The sequence below is a fragment of the Daphnia pulicaria genome, chromosome 6 (assembly GCF_021234035.1).
Source record: "Daphnia pulicaria isolate SC F1-1A chromosome 6, SC_F0-13Bv2, whole genome shotgun sequence".
Lineage (NCBI taxonomy): Eukaryota > Metazoa > Arthropoda > Branchiopoda > Diplostraca > Daphniidae > Daphnia > Daphnia pulicaria.
Genome location: NC_060918.1, coordinates 6539142 through 6565848, shown reverse-complemented (window position 1 = coordinate 6565848; position 26707 = coordinate 6539142). Strand labels below are relative to the sequence as shown.

Genomic DNA, 26707 nt, shown 5'->3' with positions numbered 1-26707 from the left:
ACGAGTGAAAAAATCGCTTTGGCCGCTATTGTCAAAAACTGCTCAAAAGCCTTTTCCCTTTTGAGCATATCAGCATACCTACTTGCTTTTGAGCAGTTTGGATTTAGGGGGGGGGGATTTTAATCGATATCTTAAGTTGGCTAATTAGAAGATAAGTGTCGTCTGCTTTCTTTTTGTTGAAAAGTCGGAAATCTGACGAAGATAACAAATAATAAAATGAAACGATCATCTTTTTGGTACGTGGCTGCACAAAAATTAGCACAAGAAGTTAAATTACAAAATTCATCGTGTCAAGAGTCAATTCTGGACAAGAACTGAGTCCTGCTGAGTCGCGTGTTCATAGAATCGCTTAATGCACATTCCATGATGTTTAGCAGGTAAATAAAAGCAGCAGGCTGATTACAAATAGAATGATTATTGGAGCTTCAATAGAAGAGTTAAACCTGTTCATGTGAAATGTTAGTTCCTGACTAGCATGTGTTATGTATGCCCCCTGTCAATGCATGACAGTTTGTTGGCACTAATATCTGCTAATATGTAATCTTCTCCTTTTTGCAGATTTGAGGCCTGAGCCAGCCATCGTAACAACAGAACTTTTTTGTTCTGGTATTGACCTTTCATCAACAGCAATCTCAGGATCATCACTTGGGTAATGATTTTCGTTACTTTCATTTACTTGTGACTATGTAATCTGCTAGATATTGCATGGTAAACTTAAATTCTCCTGTTTTTTAACAATTAATGTTTGACCACTGTCTCATTTTCAAATTTTTATTTACTTATTGTTGTTTCTGCAAATATGTTTGGTAACCCATTTTTTTATTTGTTTAGATAAACAAATAAAAGTTAGATGGAAAAAGCAACCGATTTTCGACGAATTACGAATTTCTTCTTCCCTTTTCTTTAAATCCCCTCAGTTCTCGTGTACACCTTTGTAAGTGTGACACGAGGATACGGGACGGCCTTTTCCCCGCCTGATGGATTCAACTTTTCTGCGGATGGAGGACCTGGCTGTATTTCCCGGGCTTAAAGGTAGGAAACATTTATCTCTGTCCTTCCTTTTTGACTGTTTGGTGGCGTCGGTTATAAATTGGGAATTACGATTATTCCTGAGTTCGGCGATTATCTGGAACTGTTTTCTCTTGCCGATTTGTTGACTCAGTTAAACCCATGGTTCCATTAAAAAACCAATGGAAGTGGTTGCTCATTTGTAAAACGACTGCAGGTACGATTTTTTTTTGTACCTCACAACTTTGTCTTGTGGGGTAAACAATCCAATTCTAAAATATTTATTATTCTAAACACTTCAAGCAAAGTGCAACGAGAACATTAGCAATGGACAAGAGTTCAACTTTGGTTATTTAGCGTATACCTTTCTTTTCGTTCACGAACGCAGTCGCCAACTTACTTTTACCGCGTGTCGTCTTCTTTATTCTTTTCTTAGCGAGTTGTCCCACTTTGACATATCGACGTTTTGTATTTGTCAAATGAATACAGATCAGGCCTGTTTTTGTTTTTTTGTACCTCACAACTTTGTCTGTGGGTGAACAACCAAATTCAAAAATATTTATACTTTAAACACTTCAAGCAAAGTGCAAACAGTTAATGTTTATGACCAAGGGGGACCTGCCGCCACACCGGCACCTCCTCGTATGGCAATCATCACGCGGTGAAATGTATAATAAACTGCCAGTGGCACGCGATGCGAAAGTAAAACCCATATAGACACAAATTTGGTTTCTCTATACTTAAACTGTTAGCTTGTTGTTTAAGATTTCAGCCTTTTGCGCAGAAGGAAAGTCTGCATAAATATTTTGTTTTGTTTCTTGTTCATCCTATTTTCAAAAAAGATGAGTTTAAATGGAAAGTCTGCTGGCCGTGTGTATACAAGCAGGTTATTGCCGATTTCACGACAGCGAAATTCCATATAGAGCCGAAGGTCCCTCCTTGAATTTAAATCTCCCACCAGGCGACTCATAAAGAAATTGTACAGCTTCACTTTGCTTCACAAGTCTTTTTTTTTTGTTTTTGTTTTTTTATTATTGAACTGCTGCTGGATGGATATTGTGCCAGTGCATATTTTTGTAATATTCTTAGCCAATCGCGATAGTGCGCTTCACTATGCAATCAACTCGCCTGCGTGCACCACTGCTCCCGCTTGAGGACCAGTTTCTTAAATAATCGACTAGGACATGGCGGATGAAAAGAGCACGGTCCAAGTCTTTTGTTCATTTTTGAAATTGATCATTTCTGCCCAAGCGTAAACTTTGCGTTACTCACAGTCAGTTGAACCGAATGGAAAGCCCGACGGTCAAGTCGCACGCGGAAACGGGTACACATCAACTTGCGTAACACACGTTCAAATCAGAGTATATAGCGCTCGGAGCGCTCGTCCGATACTTTTGATGTTTTTTTCTATCCAATTCAAACATTTTGAAAATCAGCCGACTATTTGGACTTAAAAGAAAAGCGACCTGCCAGTGTGAGAAATAATAATAAATTTATTTAAAAAAAGAACGTATCATGTCAAATAACCTGCATGAGCGACACGGAAAGCACAAATGTGGCTTCGAGCCACACGGTAATAGGTGGCCTACAATCGAAAAAGCGATCACGCTATCGATCAGATTGTTCATAGTATTAGATTGTCGACGACGTGCAGAACGCCATTGGTCAAGGTGATGTCTCGAACGGCGATGCAGGCTCCGTTGATTCCTACACAATCCGCGTCGCGGCGCACTGTCAGGACCTGATCGTCGAAGGTGAACAAGCGATCGCCATCAATCAAGCCCGAAGTGAACCATGTGCCGCGAACGACATGGCGCCTCAATATGTCTGAATGGAATTTTTTTTTAATTTTAACAGAAAAAGAAAAAAAAAAAGATTTAAAAATAGAATTAGCGATTCTGGGTCAGAAAAGCAAGGTGAACGAAAGGGGAAAAAAAAGGGGGGGGGGGAACTCACCTGCTACATCAGACGGGCTTGAGCCGACTAGTAAAGCGTCCAGCACTGGGCTATCGACCGGTAGGAAAGCCGTCAAAGATACGGAATCTATTTCGGAAGTAAAAATGAATGTCAAACTTGTATCATTCGTTTGAATCAAGGTTTGAATAGGATTGTCATTACTGTTGGTAAAAGCAGGATTGGAGACACTCTCCAACATCGAAAAAGCTGTTTGTAAAGCCGGCGTCCATTTGACAACCGAGTAGAAATCACCCAGAGGCGGAAGAAGAACGGACTTGACGACGTGAACGACTCCATTAGACGCCAGTTCATCCAGGTCCGATATCTGGCTGCCAGAAGCAGTGTACCACTATTGACGAAATATTCAAAAGAATCGGGACTTATTATATATGTCTTGATTGGAAAAATTAAGAAGCGATTAGGAGACTCTACTCACGCTGGCCCATCCGTCCGTGTAGAAATTGATGTGGATGGGTCGGCTATCGTAGAGCGACGGCAGCTTCTCGTCGTTGATGAGCTGCACCCTGGTTGCATTGGCCTGGACGACGTGGTAGGTGAGGATTTGTCTGAGCAGAACCGGGTCGCTGACAATATGGTCGAAGATCTCCTTTGGCAGCGCCTGCCACGCCTCGTTATCAGGTGCGAACACCGTCCACGGGCCTTTAGAACGAGAATTTGGTCGTTTGTGAACGCGCGGATAGGGAGGGCGACAACACAACGCAAACGGAAAGAAACAACAACAACAACCAAAAAAGAGAAACTTCTCTAACGCTCTCTAACGTCTAACTCGATCACCTTGACGGGTGAGCGTATCCATCAAGCCGCTGCGCTCCAGCAGCGCCAGAAATGTCGACGCTCCCAAACTCTGCAGAGTGGCTATTACATTGTCCTCGGTTTGCCAAGTTAGTTTCACAGCGTGCGCGAAGTTGTCGATGTTGACTAACAGCTCCAGCGGAATGCTGGATATTTATATTCGTTTTTTGGTGTGTTGCGTTGGGTTGGGTCGGTTTTTGTATAGATCCGCCGAGAAAATAAAAAAAAAAAAAGAAAAGAAAAGAATGGTTAGTCGGATGATGGTCCATTATTTTTATACGCCGATTCGGGATTTGGTGTTGACGTCTGTTTTTGCAGTTGAAAGAGAAAAATGCGTAAAAAGATGGTTTTTCTTCCATACTTGGCCTCCGGTGAAGGGTCTGTCTCTTTGGGGAACGGCACGACGACGACATCGAATGCGTTGTGGTCGATTTCGTTGGACGGGTCGTACTGCAAACTGGCCAGGAGATCTTGGTCGGACACTTTTCGAAGGCTAATACTGTGATTGGTTATAACGTTTTCGACTGGCTGCTGCTGCTTCTGCTGGCCTTGGGGGGACGATAACCGTTGTCTCAGAGACGGGCAGAAATCCATCAAGCGAGGACGATCCATCAGGCCGTCGATGATGTGCACGACTCCGTAATCGGTTTCAATGTTGGCTCGCAACACTTCCACCCCGTTGGCTGTTTTTGTTTCGTTTTCATTTGGACCGTAGTGTACCGTGAGGGAATGCACAAAACAAGCGAGAAGATACGACTTGCGTCATCATCAGTCATGCGAATATTACACAATGAGAACACAAAGGCAAACACACATTCGGGGGGAAAGCATCACGACAAAATTGCGGTTTAGGCCATTTTGGTAGCTAAATTTTGGCATTGTTGTTTGAAAGAACAAGGGGAAACCTTTTTCTTCTTTTGTTCCCTATTCACAAATGGATGTGCGTCCCCAGTGAACCATCAGCGTCCACCGCTTTTGCCTTCTTGTCTGAGCTTGTGTTTAGTTTTTCGCATAATTTGATGACGGTTTACTGTGACTGGTGCAGAGAAGGAGCGCTCCGCTAATGCCAACCGTCACCTGCCAAGTCTTCAGTGTCGTCTAAAACTTATTGAAGAGCTCTGCCAAAATTCACCTTGGAGGTTCTTTTTTTTTTTTTTCTTTTTCTTTCTACGAACTGATTAAGGATATAATCACAGCGTGTAAAAAACACACTCGGTTGACACGTAATTCCTCTGCCTTTTTTCTTTTCTTTTTTAGAGCCTGTAGTGGTGTTGGTTTCTTGACTTTTGATGGGAAGGAAAAGAAAAAGAAAAACTTTAAGGAGCGTGGCATGTGCAAGAGGAGGTCGACTGCTCCTTGAATTTTGGACGATTATTTATTTATTTATTTATGTTGAACGGCGTCGACTTTTTCTCGCATTGAATAGACACAAACCTTGGAAGTCAGCCAGAAAATGAAAAAAAAATATGTATATAAACTCTCTTTCACGTCGACTATCTCATCCTACGACTCTAGACGCGATATAGCCGAGGCTACGGGGCGCTATATAACTCTATGCCATATTTCGGTATAGAATAAAAACGAAGTAGCATTTCACGATATTAAAAAAGAGAAAAAAAAAGGTCGGCCGTATGAAGATTGAGCGAAGCTTTTCATGTGTCTACAAAAAAGAAAAAAAAAAAAACACAGGGTCAAAGAAGAAGAAGAAGAAGTCTGTGGGTTTCTTTGGCTAATTCAGTCGATTGTAGCCCATCATCGTTGATGGTACGCATAAGGAGCTCAAATCCCACTTTCCCACGTGCGAAGCTTCGTTTCAAAAGGAGACTATATAAATGTTATTTCGGACTCTATCGATGGATAGAGAAAGCACTCTATCACACAGAGCGATAGAGGCTGGCGTAGGCCATATCGCCGCTGTATAAAGTCAGAGCTAATAATCTTACCTTCTTTGGCGCAGATGAACACGGGTGAGTCCTCTAGTGACATGGCCACGTCTTCCATCCTGTCAGAGAGCGTCACTCGACCGAGGACGGTGTGAGATCTGTTGACATAAAACAATTCCGTCAAACTAATCTCCTCTTTGGAAAAGAGCTGGTCTCTATGCCAACGATAGCCGTTTTAGACACACAAGAAAGCAAGCAACCATGTAGATATAGCTGCGTACGGCCAAAAGCCACGGACTATTAGCTGGCACTTACCGCACGATTTGGCTGACACATTCGGGGTCTTTGAGAGCCACGGCTGATAGCGAAACGCCGAGGCTGTTCAAATAAGCGTCGGACGGTGCGAACATGGTGTAAACTGAGCGCTGGAGATCCAAACGGGCGACGACGGCGGCTGTCACAAATTGATCGTAGGTAATTCTTTTGCTATTCGCCGATCGTCCTTCTCTTTCGTTGTCCTGTCCTTGCTCTTGTTGCTGCTGCTCCTGCCACTGGATGTAGGCGGCCGGAAACGTCTCGGGACTTTTTTCAAATATTTCCAACAAATAAGGATCCGGTGCGGCTGGCGGTTGCGGCCCTTCACCGGGCGGCGGTGGGGCTGGCGCTTTGATGTTGATGCCATGAGTTGAAGGTGGCTGCGGTTCCGACCTCTTATTCAGCTGGAATCCGGACTCTCCCACAGGTGGTCCTTCAGGTTCTTTAAAAAAAAAGAAAGATGGTAATTGAAACGTTAAACCGTGAGCCGTAACGACCGTTCACCGAAAAGCCAAAAGAAAAGAAACGTGTAATTAACGAGAAGATCTTGGGTCTTCCGGACGGAACCACTTTGTCGGTTGTCAGCCTTCGTCCCTTGAGAGAGCCGAGCGCGGACTCAACAACAGAACATTTTTTCGGGCAATTTAACAGCCCATTGCGTTCGGATCGAAATCGCCGTATTATCTGTGATAGTTAACGCTAATAAATCATACGCGCTTTTGGCTGCTCGCGAGTCGACCTCATTAGAACCTTAGACCTTGGATAAGTTATGGTTATGTAGGGTTTCTTTCTTTATTTCTTGTCGTTTTTCTTTTCTTCCCCGAAACGATCATAAATATTGATCGATGGACAAGGCGGCGGCGAAAGAATGTGGCGTCAAATTGTTGTGTCGATTTTTTTTTTTGTCGGCCAGCAATTTTAAACGGCGATGGGCGGCGAGAAAATGAAATAAAAAAACAAAACCAAACGGATTGGGCGCCAGTCGTCTAGTCGCTGTTGTGCTGCTGCTGCTGCGCCCGTGAAATTGACGAATCTATAATCAAGGACGTGTTGAAAAGCGAATACAACTCAAACCCAAGAAAAGAAAAAGAAAAAGAAAAATTACAACATCAACTGTGTAAAGACTTGACGGATGGGACGGAGCCAGCTGGAACGTGATGATCGTCGTCGACGGCGACGTTCTCCAACTCTTTTTGCGCGCTATCTTGATGATTGGGAAAGTTTACGAGAAATTCACGACAATAATCTGTCGAAAGAGAACGAGAGTTGGTGCTGCTGGGTCTGACTTCGTGCCGTTCTCCCATTGCCCACCCTGACATCCTCAACTCTCCTGACGAGCCCGTTATTGCGCATTTATTCAGGCACGGCGCGTGCAAGGGAGTTGGGAATAGTAGTGGGGCCGGGCCCCGCTTTTCCAATGGTGGAATGCCAAAGAGGACATGGGAACGGAGAACCGTACCCAGCAAACAACACAGCACACACACGCTACAAAAACACGTACGACTCGGATTTCGATTGCTTGTTTTTTTCTTGCCTCACGGTGCGGAACCGCGACCGTCCCGCGGGCAAGGTCCTTACTGACGTCACGCGATGACGATCGTCGCCAACTTTCCGACGACAATACAAACCCAAAAATATTATCAGGAAAACCAGAAACCCCAAAACGCACATAGGTATATCTATAAGAAGAACCCATACAAAATTCGAGAAAAAAAACATATACCCAGTATATAATGTACATAGTGTATACGTATTTTACGACTGAAGGTATATTTTTTTTCTTATCGAATCCTGTAGATCTAAAAGGGTAAAAGGCTCAGGTATTTTTTTTTTCGACCGGAGCCTCTGAATAAGACGAAAGCATTTTGGTAAAAAAAATAAAGAAATTTCAATAAATTCTCTCCAGCTGAGTGCTGGCTTCTCAACCTTGGGGGCCTCTGTTGGGCGATCGGTAGGGGAAAGTGTCGTTGATTCCTCATCAATTCCCAATCGAGATAAACGATTATTTCAGGAACTGTTTTGAATGGCTGTATTTGAATTAAAACGCCGTGTGGTTTACCTCCGAGTGTTTGGCGTAGAATTCCTCCGTTGCTCGAATTGCTCAACAAGGTGAAGAGGAAGCAGCCGAGCCAGAAGAACCTCATCTTGTTGCGAGCGTTGGTCAACACAATTTGGTCGCAAAATCGATTTGAAAAATCGAAAAAAAATAAATACGATGGAATGCGGAATTGGTTTTGAACCGTACTGATCCTGGAAACCGACTGGCGATGACTGCGCTGTTCCCCAGTCACAAAAGTCGAGGCTACCCGTTGTCCAGACGAGCCCAGAGGGGGGTAAAAACAAATCAGCACTTGGAAGTCAGGTGCTTGGACAATATCTGCCGATGCTATTGAAAAACGGAGGGGTGGAGCGATCCCCAGGTTGTTGTTGTTGTTGTTTAGTGGTTGGTCTCTGGCCGTTCGCGAGCGCGAGAGAGAGACAGAAAGATGCTGGAAGCCTAAGCCGAGCCACGAAGTGCACTGACGCGATTTGTTTGTTTGCCGCTGGTCAAAAACCTGTTGCTGCTGCTCCTTGGCTGCTGCTGCTGTTGGCGGATGGCGCAAGCAGCAAGAGGGGGAATCAACATCCAAGACACCCGTCATGGTGCAGTTACAGGGCCAACTCGTTGGAATCCTCCCAGGAGATGGTGGAGGAAAAACAAAAATAAAAATAACAACGGACTCTGGCCCAACACGCACAGCACAAACACGGGATCTCTTCCAAGAAATGATTATATGTGTGGTTTGCTGTTGATGTTCATTTATTCAAAAAAACCGCTAGTCCGTGACCTCTCTCACTCTCTCGAATCTTGAACTTGCCTAGCTCCTGCTCCTCGGCTATGTTGGAAAGCAATTACAGGTGGGAAAACGCCGGAGGAAACCGCATGTTAGTCTTACGTAGCACAACCAAAAAAAGTGATTCGGGGCTGTTACATCAGCCAAACAACTTTGAAAGTATAGTAGTCATCCCATCATGTGTTTTCATCATCATTCTTTTGACACACGACTTTGTCCGCGTTCAACGGCGGGAAGAAAAAGGGCCCCACATATCCTTGGCGATGTAATACCTTTTGTGCAAGTTTTTGCGCTTGTTTTTGAAAATTTCCTAAATTTCTAAGAAGAAGATGGTTTCTTTTGTTTAGTTAGCGATTTGAATTTTATTTTTTTCACGGTCGAAACTGACGGCGAAAGTCAAACGCTTTTTTTTTGTTGTAAAGGAATTTCACGCCCGTGTGGGCAGCAGCAGCCGCCTGACAACAACCGTGTTCAAAAATCATGATCTGCCGATTTCAGATTGTTCCTTCTCTCAACAACAACAACCAAACAACGGAGAGATTAGCAAAACAAAAGCCGAAAAAAAAAGTAAAAATGCGAGACGAACATTCCTGACGCTTGTTTTTTTGTTTGTTCCTTTTACTTTTCTATTTTTTTTCCCCTCGTGACGATTCAAAATGACCGTCGGGGCGCGTTTATTCTTGTCGGGAATCGTAGATTCGTGCGTGGATCATTTCTTCCTCCTCGTCGTCCTTTCTTCATCTTCTTTCTTTTCTGACGTTTTGCCTTCGAGTCGCCCATGATTCATAGCTCCTTTTGAGAATCGTGAATGCGAAGGTCGTAAACCTCTAGTGCGCCGTTCCACGACGACGACGACGACGTCCATCACGCGCATATATTACTATCACTGGCTTGTGTTTTTTATTGTATTGTATTTATTCTTTGATCCATACGACGCATTGGCGGATGGATGATGGAGTTGTCTAGCCATCTACTGAGTAGGTGTTGAAGTTGGCCTCGCTACTTATTCTCTTTGGCGGTTTTTTTGCGCACCATTTCTTTTTGCCAATCAACGCCAGACAATCTAAATACGTGTTTGTGATGGACGTCTGGTTGATTCCTGACAGGATGTAAAAAAATAAACCATTTACAGCCGATTGGGAGTCATTTGAAACTTACCCTCGAAAACTGGGAGTGAATCGGTCTGTACTTTCCAAGGCTGCAACAACAGATCCGGTAAATAGTTGTAATTGATTTTTTTGAATAATTTCAAATCTCTTTGTTGCGGGTGATTCGGTAAATATGGGCTAGCGTAGAGCGTAACGTGACTGACAAGTCGATTTCGTTTGAGTACCTGCTTCGAGTATTATCGTTCTTTTGTGTAGGTATTCGTAATAGTAAATTTGACTCAACAATTCTAATTCCCGCTGGCTTAAGTAGCGCGGAACCGACGCAGGCGCTGATGCATTTTTATTTATTTATTTATTTTTTGTTGTTGTTGTATTGTCCAGTTTACGGGTCTGGCGATTGAGGAGCTCGCCATTTGAAGTAGCCTCGAGTAACCTTTAATTATTTCAAATTTAATAACTGATATTTGTGAAAAATACAGCAATTGCTGGTGTAACATCTCACGTGCAAATTAAATTAATTACAAGCTGGATAATAATCGTTCGAGTTTTTACGACGGCGGTGAATTAGAGGGTTTCATTTCTATACCAACAATGCGCAACAATAAAACTGCGGGAATTTTCAATGTGTTGGGTTTTCTGGATTCGTAAGATCGCTCCATTAGTTGTTCTATTCCTGCAGGCCACTCTTAACGCGACTTATAACGGGTTAAATCTAACCTGTTACAAAAACCTACATTTCTAAAACAGGAATTAAATGAGAATTCGATTAATAACAGGTGACCAGTAAGATGCTGTTGTTATCTTTAAACTATGAAAAAGGCATTGAGCCATTGACTGTATCCCATTTGTTTAATGCACTCGGACTTGGTTAATGCCACATAGACATTTATCTCCGGAATTTTAGAGAGTCGATTTCCTAACAGAAGACACCCGAACCTTTTAACTGAAACCCAATATACTTGGACTCGGAATATTTGGGGAGGTAATGTGAGTTGATAAATTAATTTAATAAAATCTCCGAGTAATTTGAACTGGGCACAGGACAGCTTGGGGGGATCAAGCAGGCACGTCACAGTCTGATAAATGGCTGGTGACGACATCGTTCGACTTCACGACATCCTAATCCGCCGGCCCATATAGCTATTTAAAATATCCGCTTGTGGCTCTATTGGCTCTAAAAAAATTTTCCACTTTTCATCCAATTAAAAAGGCATTGAAAACACAAGTATCTGACATTGAAGAGACTTCCGCTTACGTTAACAAGCAATAGTTGGGAGGAAGATATTAGCAGCAGTGAAAGGATGTGACTCAGACTGTGTATCATTTTACTTACTTGTGAAGAGCGCGTGTCAAATGGAATCGGTAATAAAAACAGCCAGTAAAAAGATTTTGCCCAACCCAGTTGAGTGATGAAATTTCCCCTTCAACTTAAAAAAAAAAAAAAAAAAAATATAACACTGTAACTAAATACGACTCGAAAAATAAGGAATACTTTGAAAAAAGTAGTTCTTGGCTCGCCCAATTAAGATTGGCCTATATTTCGTTCAATTTAGGTTTTTTGATAAATGGCCGTCAGTCCAAATAACTGCGCGTTCAATTTTGGTAACCACTAATGCCTCGAATAAGTGCTGGTAGTGGTCAGAGTAAAATCTGTTGATTCTAATAAAGACAATTTTTGGGGGGACTTGTAAACCGAATTTGGCACATTGGTTATAGCTGCGCAATATTCGTTTGTAATTATTCAAAGCTCGCATTTGTTTAAACCCAACAGCCAAGACCCCATTTGAAAAAAAAAAATCAGTTGCGTGAAAGACGGATGAATTTGGATTCGCACTCGATAGATGGCCTCCATTCCATATTTGGAACGGAAGACAAAAATATCCCCCTCCAAAAAAAGAAAATGCAATGCGCCAGCGGCCGGGAAAGAAGAAACTACGCGCGCGTATCGTGATTGAATTACTCCTGCAAAATGAACTTCCGTTCGACTTATCAACCCAGTTAGACAGCTTGGCGTTATTGGATACAAAAACAACCAGTATCCTGATCCACCCCCCCCTCCCAGCTCTCCATCACTCTCTGCCGTTGCGTTTCCCTCCTTTGATTCCCGTCATCCTCATCATCAAGTTTCTTTTCGATGTTGATTCGTTTTGATTTTTCCTGCTTCGCCGTCTCCTTTTTTCACGTCGTTGTTGTTCACTCTCTCGAAAATTTGTTTTCGTCTTCATTTGCTGCTCTGGGCGAAAGAAATGATTACATGAACGAGCCTCGGAGCTAAATTATAAACGATCCCTTCTCTATCTCTCTCTCTCTCTTTCTTCTTTCCGCACGGAAATTTTTCCTCCTTTTTTCGCATCGACATCATCACGGAGCGTGGCGAAGGATAGACCGGCAACGTTGTCTTTTTTAAAAAATTCTGAAAATATTATTTTAGTTTTTTTTTTCTTTGTGTATTGTTAGATGGTTGGCTGGTTGCGAAAGAATGGGTAAAGAATGGTTTTTTAGCTGCCGGCAGGTAGGAGAGGTACAAATTGGTTCTCAGGTGCGTTGGGACGGGCTTTTTTTATTTGGACGAGAGGTTCAGTCACCCCTCGGCATTGGCGAGAACAGCAAGTGTAGAATCCCAAAAGACAGACGGAACGGACCGTTCTTGGTAGACAGCAGTGTTGATCTGTCTCTCTCTCTCTCCCTACCTGGGCCGGCTCTTTATCATTGATATATCTTCCCCGTTGTACGACGTTCCGCGTTCTTTTGATTCGTGACTTCGTGTGACAGCGGAAGCAACATTCTCCGTCGTTCATCATAACGCCTCAGTGTCAACCGGAATAACCACAAATTGGCGACGAGGGACACAAGAAAAACCTGCACTGGGAAAAAGATTCTTTTCTGTTTTTTGTCTCTTTGATAAGTTGCAAAGGAGAATCAAACGCGCCGAGGGTTACCACCTGCAAGTTACGTGATCATTCCAAAGGCTAAAGGTGAGAGTGATACAATTTATTTTTTCTTTTCTTGGATTTTGAAATCGTGTTTCTATAGACTACACAGTCGTATAGTCCCGAACTTGCGAGTCACGATTTCGGTTGTAATACGATGTGAGAGAGAGGAACAGGTTCTGATTTCGCTTGTTGCAATTTGAATAATTTTACCATCGAGGGGCGTTTTCCACGTCGAATTTTGCGCGTCCTAAAAGGAGTGACTCGAATTTCTATTTCAAATTTGGCTGACGGCAGTCATGACGGATTCCTTCATTTTTTTCTCTCTCTCTCCTCCGAGGCAAGAAATGATCAATGGCGTATTTATTTTTTTTTTGTTGTTGTTTTACTTGTTGTTGACCGCTCAGGTCCCGCGATTCCCGCCGGAGATTTTGGGAAAATGTTTTTTCGAGTTCTAATTTCACTCTCTCCTCGAAGCAATTTTCTTAATATCCCGATGGTCATTTTCTTTTATGGTTTGAACGAGGTTGTAGAAATTGAAACGCTTCGTCGAGCAACTCGTCGGGAATTCGTATTTCTCTGCAGGGTTTTTTTTTTTCTTTTTTTTTTTTCATTTTCTACTTTGTTGGAATAACCCATCGAGTATTTTGGTTTTTTTATTCTTAAAGATGCGTATGGGCAGATAAGTAGTCATTATGTCTGTATAAGGGAGAAAATTCCTCTTCTCAAATTTGCTGGACACCTAGATTTTTTCTTAAATAAAATGTCGTCCTAGTGCTAGGAAGTTACTCTAGCGTGACCAGCTTCATTCCCTCGGTATTTCCAAGTGGCTACTGCTGCTGCTACCGCTGTTGGCACCGGCAAACAGATGAATAAAAAGATTTCTCTTTGCCTTCGTTTTACCTCCTACTGATTCCCGAAAAAAAAAACCCGTCGTAGCTATTAGTTGAAAGCTTTTTTTAAAAGCGCACAGCATCTGGCGATCCAATCGCTTACACACCTTTTTCACCTGTTTCTTTCTCTTATTCAATTTTTTTGTTTCTCTTGCTGCCTCCATGTTTTATCAAATTTTCGATGGGTGTGAGAGTTCTCGACTGCCTCGAGTGTCTCTTATTTTTTATAATATTTTGGACATGTTTCATTCGGAGAGAGAATAAAAGAGGCGGATCCCGGATCCCAGATTCCCATGGCGTCCCCTCTCGCAATAGTTTTCACTTGAAAGATGCAAACATTCTGGGGTAGGGTAAGCTAAAAAAAAAATTACTAAAGAAAACCGGAACGTTATTTAACTGTTTCTCCTTTTGGGGAAGCCTACCCTTACCCAACACCGTCTGCTGCTACAGATCAGATACATAAATTTGCATTCTTATATAACGTTATCGACCTTGAATATCAAACTGTCTGGACTGTCAGTTGCGTCAATTGGCCGCTGAAAGGAGAAAAATGGTGGTGTTGGTGGGAAGGGGGGGGGGTTATAAAAGAGTTTGAAAATCCTGTAGAACAACAAAAGACCACACTTAAATTTTTGTTCGTCTGTTACTAACTGCGTAGTACTTTTTTTCTCTGCGCGTTTATCTCCTTATTTTTACTGCTATTTCGGCCTTATAACTAGCCGGCCAACAGCAGATGGACAAAACAGGAACGGGCTGCACAATCGAAGGGGAAATGGTCTTTAAATTTCAAGTAAAAAGAAGAAAAAAACAATTGAAATAATGTCCGATGATAACGATCCTATACGGTCTTTGTTCTCTACTTCCTCGTCGTTTTAGTTGGAAATAGACGGATCGAGAATCGTGCAATGAATGCGATATTATTTCCAGCTCCTTTTTTTTTGTCCTCGCCACAGAATGTCGAACCCAAACGACCGTAACGGCTACCGAAAATTCTTTTTTGGGGGGGTTTTGGTCCGCCTCGTTTTTCTTATTGTTGCGTGTACATTTGTTTCTAAAAGGAAATAAGTCTTGGATATGAACGACCGAATGACCTGCCCTGATGACCTACGTGTGACTAAAAGTCTCTTAATTTCCGTGTCTTTTTTTCTTCCCCAACTCCAAACGGAAGTTTTGAACTGAGATTTTTTGAAAAAACCTTTGCTGGGAAAACAATGAGGTTCCGTTAATTGAATTTGAAAAACGAGCGCCTATCGATGCGCCGTCTGTCGTGCGCGTGTTCTTATTTAAACTTGCTTTTCCATCCGTTTGATATCGCATAACTTGTTTGCTCAAACCGCTACTACTACCTACTGCCATATCGTTCCATTGTGTCCGCCATTCGGGACATTTATTTAACGACGGCAACAAAAACAAAAGCGACCAACAAAAAGGTGAACTCCTCCCCCCGTGAAATATTTCCCGTCCCGAACTTCCCAAATGACGTCGTTCTCCATACCGACGCTCTGATAGACGTCTGCAAATGATTGCGGTAGTCACGTCAGAAACTTGTTTCCCCCCCCCCCACCCCCCCGCAGTTGTAAACTTTTTGGCGGGCGTCATAATAAACCACAGACTTTCTAGCGCGCGCACATTGGCATTCCCGCGCGTCTTCTTTCTACACATCCGCGACGTAATTCTCTCACGCCATTTGGTCTGAGAGAACCGGAGGCGAATCTCCTCTGCAGGTCATTGTAGCGGCCGGCTCTAATGGAGGGTAACCCCTCACTTTTACACAAGATGTACGCACTGACGTATTTTTTTTTCTGAGCAGCTGGAGTCAAAATGCAACGATAGACGAACCGGTAAATCTGATGTGTTTTGCTTTCGAGATGGAAGAACAAAAGAACATATAGTCAATAACACGGCTATAGGCGAGTGGTGGTGGCTGTATAACCCAGTTGTTAGCCCCGAGGGCCACCGGAATATTCTTGTTCTCTTCAACTTTTTATCTCTTATTCGGCAAACTTGACACCTGCGATCTGGACTATAACGGGAGAGCGCCTTCCAAGTTTAGTCTGAGGAGGCGAAATAGCTCAGACTGCTACGATGCTATTCCCTCCTGCTAGAGAGATATGTACGAAAAAAAAATAAGGACGGTATGCCGTTTTCACGCTGTCTTTTTGCCAATGATTTACCATAGAGTTGGACTCACGGTCTTCCTCCAGTTATTTGCCTCGCACGGTCAGTCAATCGCTTTCGGGAGCCGCTGATTGGTTCTCCCGCATGTGCCACTGTAGATTCTCTGACCGACCGTTGCGCCCTCATGTCTTGTGTGTGTAGAAACACGTAACGGACGGTTCTGCCTGCTTGTTTCTCTCAAAAATACGAGCCACAGTCCATGGCAGGATGAAATCTTTTTACATCGATAACTATTTCATGCTCACGAAATGTTTGAAATTGGCAGAGACTTGGAACTAAATTATTCCGAGAGCAACAGATTGCCGCCGCTTCCGAAAAAAGAAAAATCTGTCAGGAGAGCGAACGCATCTGTGTGCACGCACGCCACCTGCGACGACACGGACTATCTGTGAGCTGCTTGTCACGAGCAAACCGAGTCGAATACAAAAGAGAAGTGAAGGAGAGAAGATGGAGAGATCATTCCCTTCCCTTCATCCCTCAAGTCCCGTGTGCGTGGAGAGAAAGAGAGCGTGATCTTCCTTTTCACGCACAAGGTTAACTTCTCACGGTCCAACTCATTTTTTATTTCGGTTTTTAATTTGGGCTATTAAATAACGTCAGGGCTTTTCACGTCTGGCATGACGACCGCCACCTGACGACTTTTCAGAGAATTTTTGTTTGTCTTGAGCAACGAAATATAATCAGCACCGCGGCGGATGTGTGTGTGTGTGCGGAAGAAAATTAAAAAATAAATACGCATCAGCTCCAGCAGCGAATCTTGGTAGATTTGTTAAGAAACTGGAAAATTATTTTAGTCTCCACGGGTGCTGGTCTCATGGGCTGTTTTAATATTGTTGTTGTTGCTCCGAACTTGGAACGTCTGGCGCATCTGTTTCAACAGACGTACTACCATATAACACAGTTTTTACCGGGCTGATAATTTGTTTTCGTGCTATATAATCTTGGAAATTTTCTATTTGACTCGGAATTTGGAGTAGAGAAAAAACCGTTTCGACATTGTCGGAAAGTATCGACGTAAAAACAAGAAGACCGGAAATAAGTGTATATAGGTATATACGCAGTCGATCCGGCTCCTGCTTCTTTTGTCGATGCGGAGCAATGAAAATCCCCGTTAAACTACTTATTTGTATTATTATTATTTTTGTTTTTTTATGGCACCTACTAACCGTGACTCCATCATATTAAAGAATTATATTTTTGTTTGCTACATTTAACGCGGTGGAAGGGAAAAACAGAGAACCGTCCAGGGAGAATTTTTTGTTTTTTCCGTCAAGCGCTTTCTACTTTTGTGAAACGAATTCGAACAATTCGCCAGCGTTGTTTTTCCGTTGCGAACCAATCTCAACCAATTCGCCCAATCGAAACCTCCCGCGATGAGTGGCCCGCCCGTCGAGATTGAAGTAACGGACAGTTATTAATGTCTATACTTTTCCGAAGAAAATTTATTTATCTTGTTTTTTTTTTTTTGTTAAAGATTTGGGATTTGTGCCAAAATTCCATGGCTAAAGCACTGCTGACTGTCAGGCCTCTTGACTTTTGTGCGTGAGCTTACTATACACGAAGCGACGGTGACGTAAGAATGGGTGCGGAACTAAGAGAAGCGTCGGCGTGAATCGGGCACGTAAGATAGGCGCGTGACCGTTTGTGCGTTTGCCTATTGTGCCCGGCCAGTATGTTGTTGTTCATCCTCGTTTCGCAGAAAAAAAAAGAACAGCGACACACACGCATACAAACGGCGGCTGAATACGGCGGCTGCAAACTAAGCCTCGACTGGCTGTTACGACCTGTTTATTTCGAACGTATCTAGGAGGGGAGTCGACAGCGGGAGGGAGAAAAAAAAACAAACCAAATGAATAGAAATGTCTTGCCAAACAGGAGGAAAATCGCGTGAAGTTTTCCTCGTGATTCGAGCGCGCGGTGCAGTCTCAGGCCTCGTGCGTAGATTTGACCCAAAACCTGGATTTTTGTAGGCTTGTTTTTTCCAATTATTTGTACAATTGTATTTACACCATCTTCTTGTTTGGAGGTTCTCTTTTTTTAAAATTCCCTGCTGAGTCTATTTTCGGTGATAACGAATTTTAGAACAAACCCGGATAAAGTTCTGGCTGTTGCTTGTTATCTCTCTTGTTTTAACACAAAACGTGTGTCCAATTAGAAAGAAAACACACTCTGGTTTATACTAGTTAAAATAAATGGTTATTATCTGTTGAAATGTTTTTTTCATCTTTAAGTGCGTAGTCACGGTCCGTAATCTCTTTTTGCTGTTAGTCTTGGTTATCTTGGTCAAAGAGAGAAGGAAATGAAGGAGGGACCGATAAGAGTCTAAACGGATGATGGAAGATTATATAAGACCGCTGATGACAAGACAAAGACCAGAAGAGAGAGAGAAAGAAGAAAAAAGAAACATCATCTAGGTAAAATGTCTTTGGAAAGTGTCTACAGGAAAGGCCCAAAAAGAATGAGATCCATAGCACCGGCACGAGCCTCTCTCTCTCTCTCTCTCTCTCTCTTTTCGTATTTTTCTGGGTACCAGGTGCAAATGATTGGAAAACATGACCATTTAACGAGAAAAAGAGAGAGAGAGAGTTTTTTTTTTCTTGAGGTTTGTCTCTTCCTTACTCTCTCGTATTTTTGAATCGTTCGTTATTAAAAGGGGGTCCCGAGAAGTAGGATGGACCCGCGTGAAGAGAAAACGCTTTTGAAAAATGCCATGAGCCGCGTCAGAACTCGGTAAAAAATGGCGAATAAAACACGAGACAAACCAGAAGAATAAAAGTCTTTTGGGTGGGGTGAGGACGGCTGCTCTCACGCGCGCAAGAGATGCCGTCGGAGAGAGAAAAGCAGGACGTGTGAATGAAATGCAAACAAGCACACAAATCACATGGGTTTTTTTGGATGTATCATTGGTGGCTTCCTTTTCTTTGAGTATCTCGTTAAGGCGTAGTATTACTGCCTTTTCTATTTCATTTTATGATGATGGAGTCTAAATTTTGTTTTCTACGACTGTCTTTTGCATTGTTTTCCCTTTTCTTTCTCTGGTTAAAAACTCAAAACTTTACGGAGAAACGCAGGACATTTTCGTTCAGGAGGAGAAATGAAAAACGAAAAACGAGAGTTTCGGTGGGCGGTTTCGATTTCTCCATTCGCATCGGTTCGCACTCTCCCGGATGGGTTCCGTCGTCGTCACGGTACGATCTTCCCCCGCGGTCGGTTGATGATGAATCGATGACGTTGATTTTATTTAATTTTTTTTTTTTCTTTCTCGCGGTGGCAATTGCCAAGGCTTTTTGCCGGATGTTGCAATCTCTCCCACGTACACATTTTACACTGTTTAGTCGACTGAGGAAGAGATAAGAGCTAGTATTAGGTAGAAACAAAGTATCGGGCGTACATATCATTTTGAGACATTCCTCCGAGTTCAATCACTCCGGCACGGATGTGTCGAAATCGACGGCGTGGGTCGTTGTTTTTTTTTCTTTCGAATCTCAAAAGAGAACAACCCTTTTATTTTTCCCGTGTTGATGAGATAAGCAGATTTCTTTTGCTATGACTATCTCTCTCTCTCTCTCGTCATCTGGATGGCGTTTATTTTTTTTTTCGGGGGGGAATTTCCAGGCTGCGAGAGATTGGATGTGACGCATCTTTGTTTTTAATCCTCCCATTTATAGCACACACACACACACACACCGCCCCACATGTTTTGAGCACTCTGCTTCTGTAGGGCGTCGTCAAACTTTTTTTTTTCACGTTGGTGGTATCGGCAGCCGCAACACGGGAGTTTATGTCTATTACATTATATAATAGGTGTAAACTCTTTTACCATTCCATCAGACATGCACTCTGCTTCACTCATTTCACCCATTAGTGTGCGGGGGGGGGGGATGTAAAGCAGACGCATGTATATATAACAACACCCACTCCACTGGACGGATATATTTATAAATTTGCATGTGGGCATACTGTTTATTTGGACTGTGGCCGAGCTGGGAAACCAGGACCTTCCTCTGTCGCCACCTCCGTTAGAAAAGAAAAGGGGGGAAAATGTTTCTGCGCCACCAACACACTGCACTGCTGTACCCATTTCCGGTTGTGACATACATATCGAACACCGATCGGATTTCCGACCGTGTTTTATCTCTTTCCTACATTGGCGTCATCAGTCAAACTTTTTGGTTGTTTCGTTTGTTTGTTTGTTTTATTTCCTTTCGAAAAAAAAACCCGCGATTGAAATGTCGAAAAATTGCCGATAATCACTCGACGTAATACCTGCTGCTGATTACATGGTGGTATGAGATGCAGCGGTGCGCACGAACGCCGCCGTCATTTTTTTTTCTCTTTCGGGGTGATTACTTCTTCAGCCCGTCATCCAGCTCCAGCAGCAGCAGCAGCAGCGGGATAAATAACGTACTATTATCAAGCTCTAAATGATGCGTTCCGCTGACAAATAATTGTCACGCAAGACCGGATAGGAATGAAGTGGGGGGTACTACTACCACGGAGTGCGTACACTATTTCACTCTCTTTCTTTTTTCTTTTCTTTTTGTCTTTTCAAAAAGGTGAATTGTTATGTTTCTTTTCCTTCCACGTCGAAATTACCGTTTTCGGGATCGCTCGTTCGTGACACACGGACAATCTGTTGTCGATCGGAACCGAGACAAAAGAACGTGATAGCGTTTTTTTGTTGTTTTTTTTTCTTTCGTTTTGGTTGTTCCACTCTCCCAGACCCAGTGAGTGGTCATGAGAGGGGGGGGGGGGGGGCAGTTTGAAAGTCGATGATGGAAAATCGAGAATCACTTTTGACCGAGACGAGAAGAAAAAAAAAAAGTCTCAGCTCTTTCCCCCCGCTGCGTTTCGCCTCTTTATTTTCTGACCTCCTCCTTTTACCCTCTCCCCTCCATCTGTCTGTTGGATAATGACCGACTGTAAACCCCCCCCCCCCCTCTATATATCCACTAACTCATAGAAAAGAATCTCTTCTATTACAAGGAACCCCCAAAAGAAACTGGAGGGAGTTTTTTTTTCCTTCCATCCTCCGAGTTATCTCAAACTCATTAAAGTTTTTCTTCCATCCTCAGTCGGTACATTCCAGTGAAACTTTGGAGAAAAAAAAAGCGCCCAGGTAGTAGTAGTATATACTTATATTCATAGATCTCCGAAGACGACAGGGCGAATAGAGAGAGGCCCTAGCAAAGTATACGTTTTTTATTATGATTATTATTTTCCCTTTTTGTTTTGGTTTCTCTCTCTATTTTTTTCCCTCCTCCAACGAAGAGAAATACACCACCACCATCATCATGCGAGAGAGTGCTGAGGAGAAAGAGAGAAATCTTTGGGGTCTTTTAAAAAGAGAGGGTTTGTTTAGATTCGTACGGTGGGCGGGGTCTCTTGAGCTTGGGTGTCTATGGCCATATTCTCTCTCGCACTGGCGTGGCCCGCTGGCCCGCCTAACACACAAATACAAGTACGGATGCAGTCGGTGGCCATTCGGTTCACAGGTCTCTAGCCGGAGAGTCGTTTTCGACTTTCACTCTCGACTTGCGTCGAACAATTCCAGTTTTAAATCCACAGCTATAACTGATTGGACCCCGCAGTGTTCTTGTCGTGCATGTGCTAGTATATAGTATCTCTAGTCTTTGTGAACGTGTGCTCCATTGTATTGCTTTGATAATAGAAACGGGAGAACAATCGGAATTCATTGAAGGGATATTATGTGCACCATGGAGAATCGAGGTAAGACAACTATGGGATCCGCTCGGTGAATCGTTACGTATTCTTGAAGTTAGAAAATGAAAACTTTGGTCTGTCGCATTCCCTTTCGATGTCCATTTTGGTATCGACTTTGTTTTGTTTTTTGTTTTTCTTGGTCCATTTTTATACCTACGAATCTGAAACGCTTCCAAGGTTTCCACAGCCTTTTGGGATGCGGCATTCGTTATGCATTTCAATCTTTTTCTTGTTTCGAAATGTCTTTTTTGATGTAATGCCGCCCTTTTAGCGGCAATTCAATAAGAGCTTTTTTTTATTTTTTGAAATCTATCCAAGTGCTGACCCGCCAACTTGCCATGAATATTCCTAGCAACTCTGGTAAAAGTGAGGACGAAAATTCAGCGTGAAACATGATCACTGACTTTCTGTCTTTAACTTGTGAAGAGATTTGCGAACAGCTGTTTCAAGCGAAAGGATTTTGTTTTTTCTCCGTTTCATTTTGATTGCAAAAAACCGAGAAAGTTTGACGCATAAAAACCCAAAACAAAAAAATCGAAAGGGATTTTCACTCGTTTGTTTAAGTCGGGTTAGGACACCGACAATTTCCGAATTTCGTGTGCGCATACCTTAATTATTCACCTGTTGTGTGTGTGTGTTGAGTTTCTTTATTCTCCTGATTGGACACCGCAACATTTCGCTCGAGTTTTTGTTTTTTGTTTTTTGTTTTTTCTGCTCCAAAGATATGCTTTCACTCGTGTGGTCACCAACGAGGACCCGAGAAAAAATCCAGTCGCATTTGTCTCGATAACTGGAAACTCGACGAAAGTTTCAGCGAAATGGAAAGGGAAAGTCAATAGGATTTTTTGAATTTTCCGTGCGCCACAAAACAAACCGAATGTTTCAGTAGAAGAAGCTCGAATTTTTTATCGCGCTTGGCTGCTTGCTTGCTTAGATTCCTCGATTTTATCGTCTATACTACCGATACGTCCATCCAAGTTAATCCGTACAAGGATGAAATAAGAAAACTCTTATAAAACACAAACTACTGTCGTCCGCTCCATATATATAAATGTGATGGTCCCATATGTGAACTTTTCAAGGCTAAAATACCAACGTGGATTTTTTTTCTTGCTGGGCTCTCCCCTAACAACAGCGGCGACAATAAATCAAGGGGAGAAATTGAAGTGATTACACACTTGCACCCAAAAGAAGGAGTCTGAGAAAACCAGAAAGGCGTGATTTTCCATCATTCCCGATCATCGTCTTGTTCCCATCCAGTCTCTTTGCATCTCCTTCTCTCACTCTCCAGAGAGAAGGCCATCTTTTTCATGTCGAGGAAAACCGGCCAGTTGAAATCTTGACCGCCGGATGAATATTTGGAGACTATAGCACTCGACCGATCCGACCGCTCAATCACGCGTCCTGCCAACCGAGCGCACCAACGATAAGAAGAGGACACGGAGAAAATGTTGTTGATGACCGACTGGGAAATGGTTGAACCGGACAACGAATACTATATATTTATATCTATGCGCTCACGATTCGGTGAACGAATGGAATTTTAGCCGAGAGTTCGATGGACTGTGATATTTAATACCCGTCGTGATATGCGACGTGAATGCGTAATGAATAAAAGTGTCCAATGGTGTCGCATATGGCCTGGCTGGCACATTCCAAGCGCTCTAGGCGATCGAGTCTTTTAAAAAAAAATCTTTGAAACTAAAAATTTTAACTGGACAGCAGATCTGCCGATAAAAATGAAAATGATTGGAAATCTTTGACTGATACTCGCAACGTCGCTGCTGACATCTATCACGTCAAAAATCTACCTTTCTTTTTGAGTCAACAACAAGAGGAGAATGACCACTTATTGATGCAGAATTTTCTCTTGGACAAGGATCAGGAACTTGACAGCTGGAATTGGTTGGGGAGAGTGTCTTGAATGACAACATATTGGTAGGAAGCTGGTTCCTTTAGAGCTTTTGCATTCAATTTGGGAGGGTTGCGTATAGAAGAAGAGGGAGAAAGTCTGTTGGGGGACCCAAACTCTCTCTCGAGTCTCTTTTCTCTCAGCGCTATCACCTTGCGTCCTCTTCTGCCTCGGTTGCTGGTCGTGATGTGGATTGTTGAGAATTCTATTTCAACAGCGGTTTGTCGGGTCTTGGAGTCGATGCTACGGGTAGCGACAAAGAGCGTGCGGCGAAAAAATAAAGGTCCCTTTTTAAAAAGTCACTACCAACAGTTGCGGTGCTGGTGCCAAAAGACTTTTTTTTAAATAAGGAAAAACATCGTTAATTCTAATCAACTTGATGCCGTAAAAAAATTTTTTTAATAGATTCTTGCTCTAATGAACAATCCCTGTGAACCTATACTGTGTACAAACTTAAAAGAGATCGTTAACTCTTCCGGTCATCCATATTGGAAGAATTCATCGATTTCAGCTTATAGTTTGGCTCAAGTAGTCATTGCGTACAATCTAGCCTTTTGTGTTTAAAAATGACATAACCTCTCTAAATGGTCACCTCTTATATTTTATCACTTGCTAAAAAAAAAAATGGTTAAATGCGCCGTGATTTTCAGAGGGGAAAATGCTGTACGAAGTGTGCGTGCCGCGACCTCTTTAATCCGTTATTCCATCGGATGTTGACGCTTTTTGACAGTCACGCTACGAAGCCACACCACTGAGAGAGAGAGAGACAGGGACAGGGAGGATGCTCATTTGAGGCCTTTTCTATGCGCACGAATGCGCCGAGCGATGCGCTCTTGCTTTGCATTGTCTCCGTGCGTATGGCGAGCCAGGTAAAAGCTTGAGTTAGCCTGTTAGTCGTTGCCTAGTTAGAAAAGTTGTCATGACCGGTCATTTGGCTCATTTCGGAGTCAACTGTAACAACGTTCAGACATGTGGAATCAGCAGCAGCAGCCACGCAAGCAGGAAAAGGACAAACGCCGAAGTTCCATTTGGCAAATTGTGGCTTTTTTCGAGTGTCGAAAAGATGGTATTCATTGCAGTTTTCGCTTATAATTCATTCCTCTGTGTCTTAGTTTGTAAGTTGATTTAGTTGGTTCATTTAATTTAATTTTCTTGGACCTCTGTCTAGCTCTGATTTGCCCCAAATAACCGTTATTTTCTGTTTTGCTCCACTCTTGTATGTGTGCGTCTGTCTCTCTCTCTCTGTGTGCAGATAAAAAAAGCGGCCGAATGATTCCCGAACCGGACTACAATGAGGACGACAGACCAAACTACCGACGAATTTACAACAATTTCAACAACAACAACATCAACGAAAATATGAAGGAACGCTTGGGCGGCGGTGGCGTCGTCATGGACAAGGAGGGCCTGGTGGTTCCACGAAAGCCCCCCAATCCTTGCATCGCCTCGATGGAACGTCGTGACCTGCACCGTGAACTCGCGTTCCACCAGAAAACGTGAGTCGTCTCAGTCGTCATTCATGCGTGTCAAACCAAACAAAACATAAAAAAAAAAGCGTTTTCAAATTGAATTAAGCGATTCCGATGACGAAAAGTCTATTATCGATTTATAACCGAAAATGACGAGCGGCGCTATAGGTGAAGACCTTGCCGGTCGAATCTCGTAACGCTTGCCCAGCGTCACCGGTGGCTAACGCGATTAACGAACTGTGTGTTCTGTTTCTGTAGTTGCGTAGTGCCATTTTTCCTTAAACTTGTTTGTTGATTTTCTTTTTAAACTTGTATGCTGATGACTAATTTCCAGAGGAAAAGCTGTACTGAATCAGAAAAGTGAACTGCAACGAGCCTTGCAGAAACAGCGAGAAGTGCAGAGCAGGAAAGAAGTTGAAAAGGAACGTTTGTCTACGCGTTCAGCTCTGGAAATCACGCTGGAAAAGCGTGCTCAACGTCTTGAAGAGGTCTTTATTCCGATTTTCATTCTCAATTGCATTCTTTCGAAATATGAATGGACGCTTGATTATCTTGAGTTTTCCATTCGAACGCACCAAACAAGGGCAAACTCGTCACTTGTCGTCAATTTCTTCGATACGTTAACGTCAATAACGTATTCAGTGACGACCACTTTTATTCCAGTTTGATTTCTAACGAAAAAAGAAGCAGTTTTCTATTCATTTGACATTTGGACATTTTCTATCCGTTGACTCTAAAAAAAACATACTATTTTTCCTGTTATCATCCCTTTTTCTGATTTTAGCTGGAGCGCGGTTTCACCACGAACGAGTCTAAGCAGCAGCCAATGTCACCAGAATCCAACAACGAGTTTCTGCGGATGCACGCCAAACTGCGGGGACGGGTAGAACGTACCGCAGCCATGCCTTGAGCGATTCGTGCGGGTCATTAAGGGAATAAACAAAAAAAGACGAAGAAATAAGACTAGCAAACTGGAAAATTTCGTTTTAACCCCTCCACATGCTACCCGGAGAGGATAAATTATATAAGAGAAAAGGATGAAGAAGTTCGAAGTTCATTTTTAATCGATAAGGCTTGATCGTGTAAAAATCTGAAAGTCACCCGTAATTCATATTGCAATCGTATTTCATTTCAAACCTCTTAATATTTCCCCCTCCCTATTGTCTCTATTTCTTTTCCTTTTCTTTTTTTAAGTTCTCCAGTCCTCTTTAATTTCGATCTTTTTTTTTCGGTGTAATCTCGTTCGTGTAATTTCCACAAGTCTCCGTTGTGTGAGTGATCTTGCAATTGATGTGAAGTTTACTTGTTCTCTTTGGAATTCTGTTCTAGCTTTACAATGTTGTCAGCTAGCGATCAGAATGAAAACTTGACTGTGACCTATTGCATATTCATATCTAATTTACCCTTGTCGCTTTTTCGTTACGCTCGATGTCGACGCAGTCTGCTTTCACGCATGACTACGGTATACCGATCATAATGTTGTACATCATTTTCATTTCAGTTCAGTTTTTTATGTATAATACACAATCACAATGAAGTTGCGCGCACTTTGTTTTTGCGCCGTTCCGTAAAAATTCGGGGGGTTGGCCGGGAAAGTGAAGGCTTGTTCGTTCGCATAGAAAATAGTTGAAATGAGAGCGTGTAGATTCTGTAGAATAAAGACAAAACAAGTGGAAAACAAAC

General features: G+C 42.7%; 2 protein-coding genes across 5 annotated transcripts; one reads left to right on the top strand and one right to left on the bottom strand.

The window, feature by feature from the left end:
- The first annotated feature begins 857 nt into the window (after window positions 1–857).
- Window positions 858–26561, top strand: LOC124343434 (actin-associated protein FAM107A-like). Of its 4 annotated transcripts, none has more exons than XM_046796738.1 (4): window positions 858–1032; window positions 24808–25051; window positions 25359–25512; window positions 25809–26561. In XM_046796738.1, the coding sequence occupies exons 1-4, from the start codon at window positions 978–980 to the stop codon at window positions 25932–25934; spliced, it is 579 nt and encodes a 192-aa protein (XP_046652694.1). In that variant the 5' UTR covers window positions 858–977; the 3' UTR covers window positions 25935–26561. The 4 variants fall into 4 exon arrangements, with proteins under 4 accessions (XP_046652694.1, XP_046652696.1, XP_046652695.1 ...); XM_046796740.1 differs by lacking the exon at window positions 858–1032 and adding an exon at window positions 12503–12893; XM_046796739.1 differs by lacking the exon at window positions 858–1032 and adding an exon at window positions 21393–21649.
- On the bottom strand, window positions 2482–8632 carry LOC124343433. The gene is made up of 9 exons (XM_046796736.1): window positions 8035–8632; window positions 5976–6417; window positions 5721–5818; window positions 4139–4460; window positions 3760–3923; window positions 3401–3624; window positions 3127–3313; window positions 2965–3051; window positions 2482–2835 (listed from the first exon to the last, which is right to left on the bottom strand). Exons 1-9 carry the CDS (start codon window positions 8615–8617, stop codon window positions 2633–2635), a joined length of 2310 nt encoding a protein of 769 aa, XP_046652692.1. The 5' UTR covers window positions 8618–8632; the 3' UTR covers window positions 2482–2632.
- Window positions 26562–26707: the final 146 nt, after the last annotated feature.

Bases quoted from the DNA above. Each gene is read 5' to 3' on its own strand.
- LOC124343433 (XM_046796736.1), bottom strand. From the start codon at position 8,617: ATGACGGGTGTCTTGGATGTTGATTCCCCCTCTTGCTGCTTGCGCCAT. The intron at 4,461-5,720 runs GTAAGATTATTA...AAACAAAAACAG, and splicing joins GTTCATCTGCGCCAAAGAAG to CCAACGGGGTGGAAGTGTTG. The intron at 3,052-3,126 runs GTAATGACAATC...CTTCCGAAATAG, and splicing joins CAATCCTGCTTTTACCAACA to ATTCCGTATCTTTGACGGCT.
- LOC124343434 (XM_046796737.1), top strand. From the start codon at position 24,525: ATGTGGAATCAGCAGCAGCAGCCACGCAAGCAGGAAAAGGACAAACGC. The intron at 25,052-25,358 runs GTGAGTCGTCTC...ACTAATTTCCAG, and splicing joins CTCGCGTTCCACCAGAAAAC to AGGAAAAGCTGTACTGAATC. The intron at 25,513-25,808 runs GTCTTTATTCCG...TTCTGATTTTAG, and splicing joins GTGCTCAACGTCTTGAAGAG to CTGGAGCGCGGTTTCACCAC.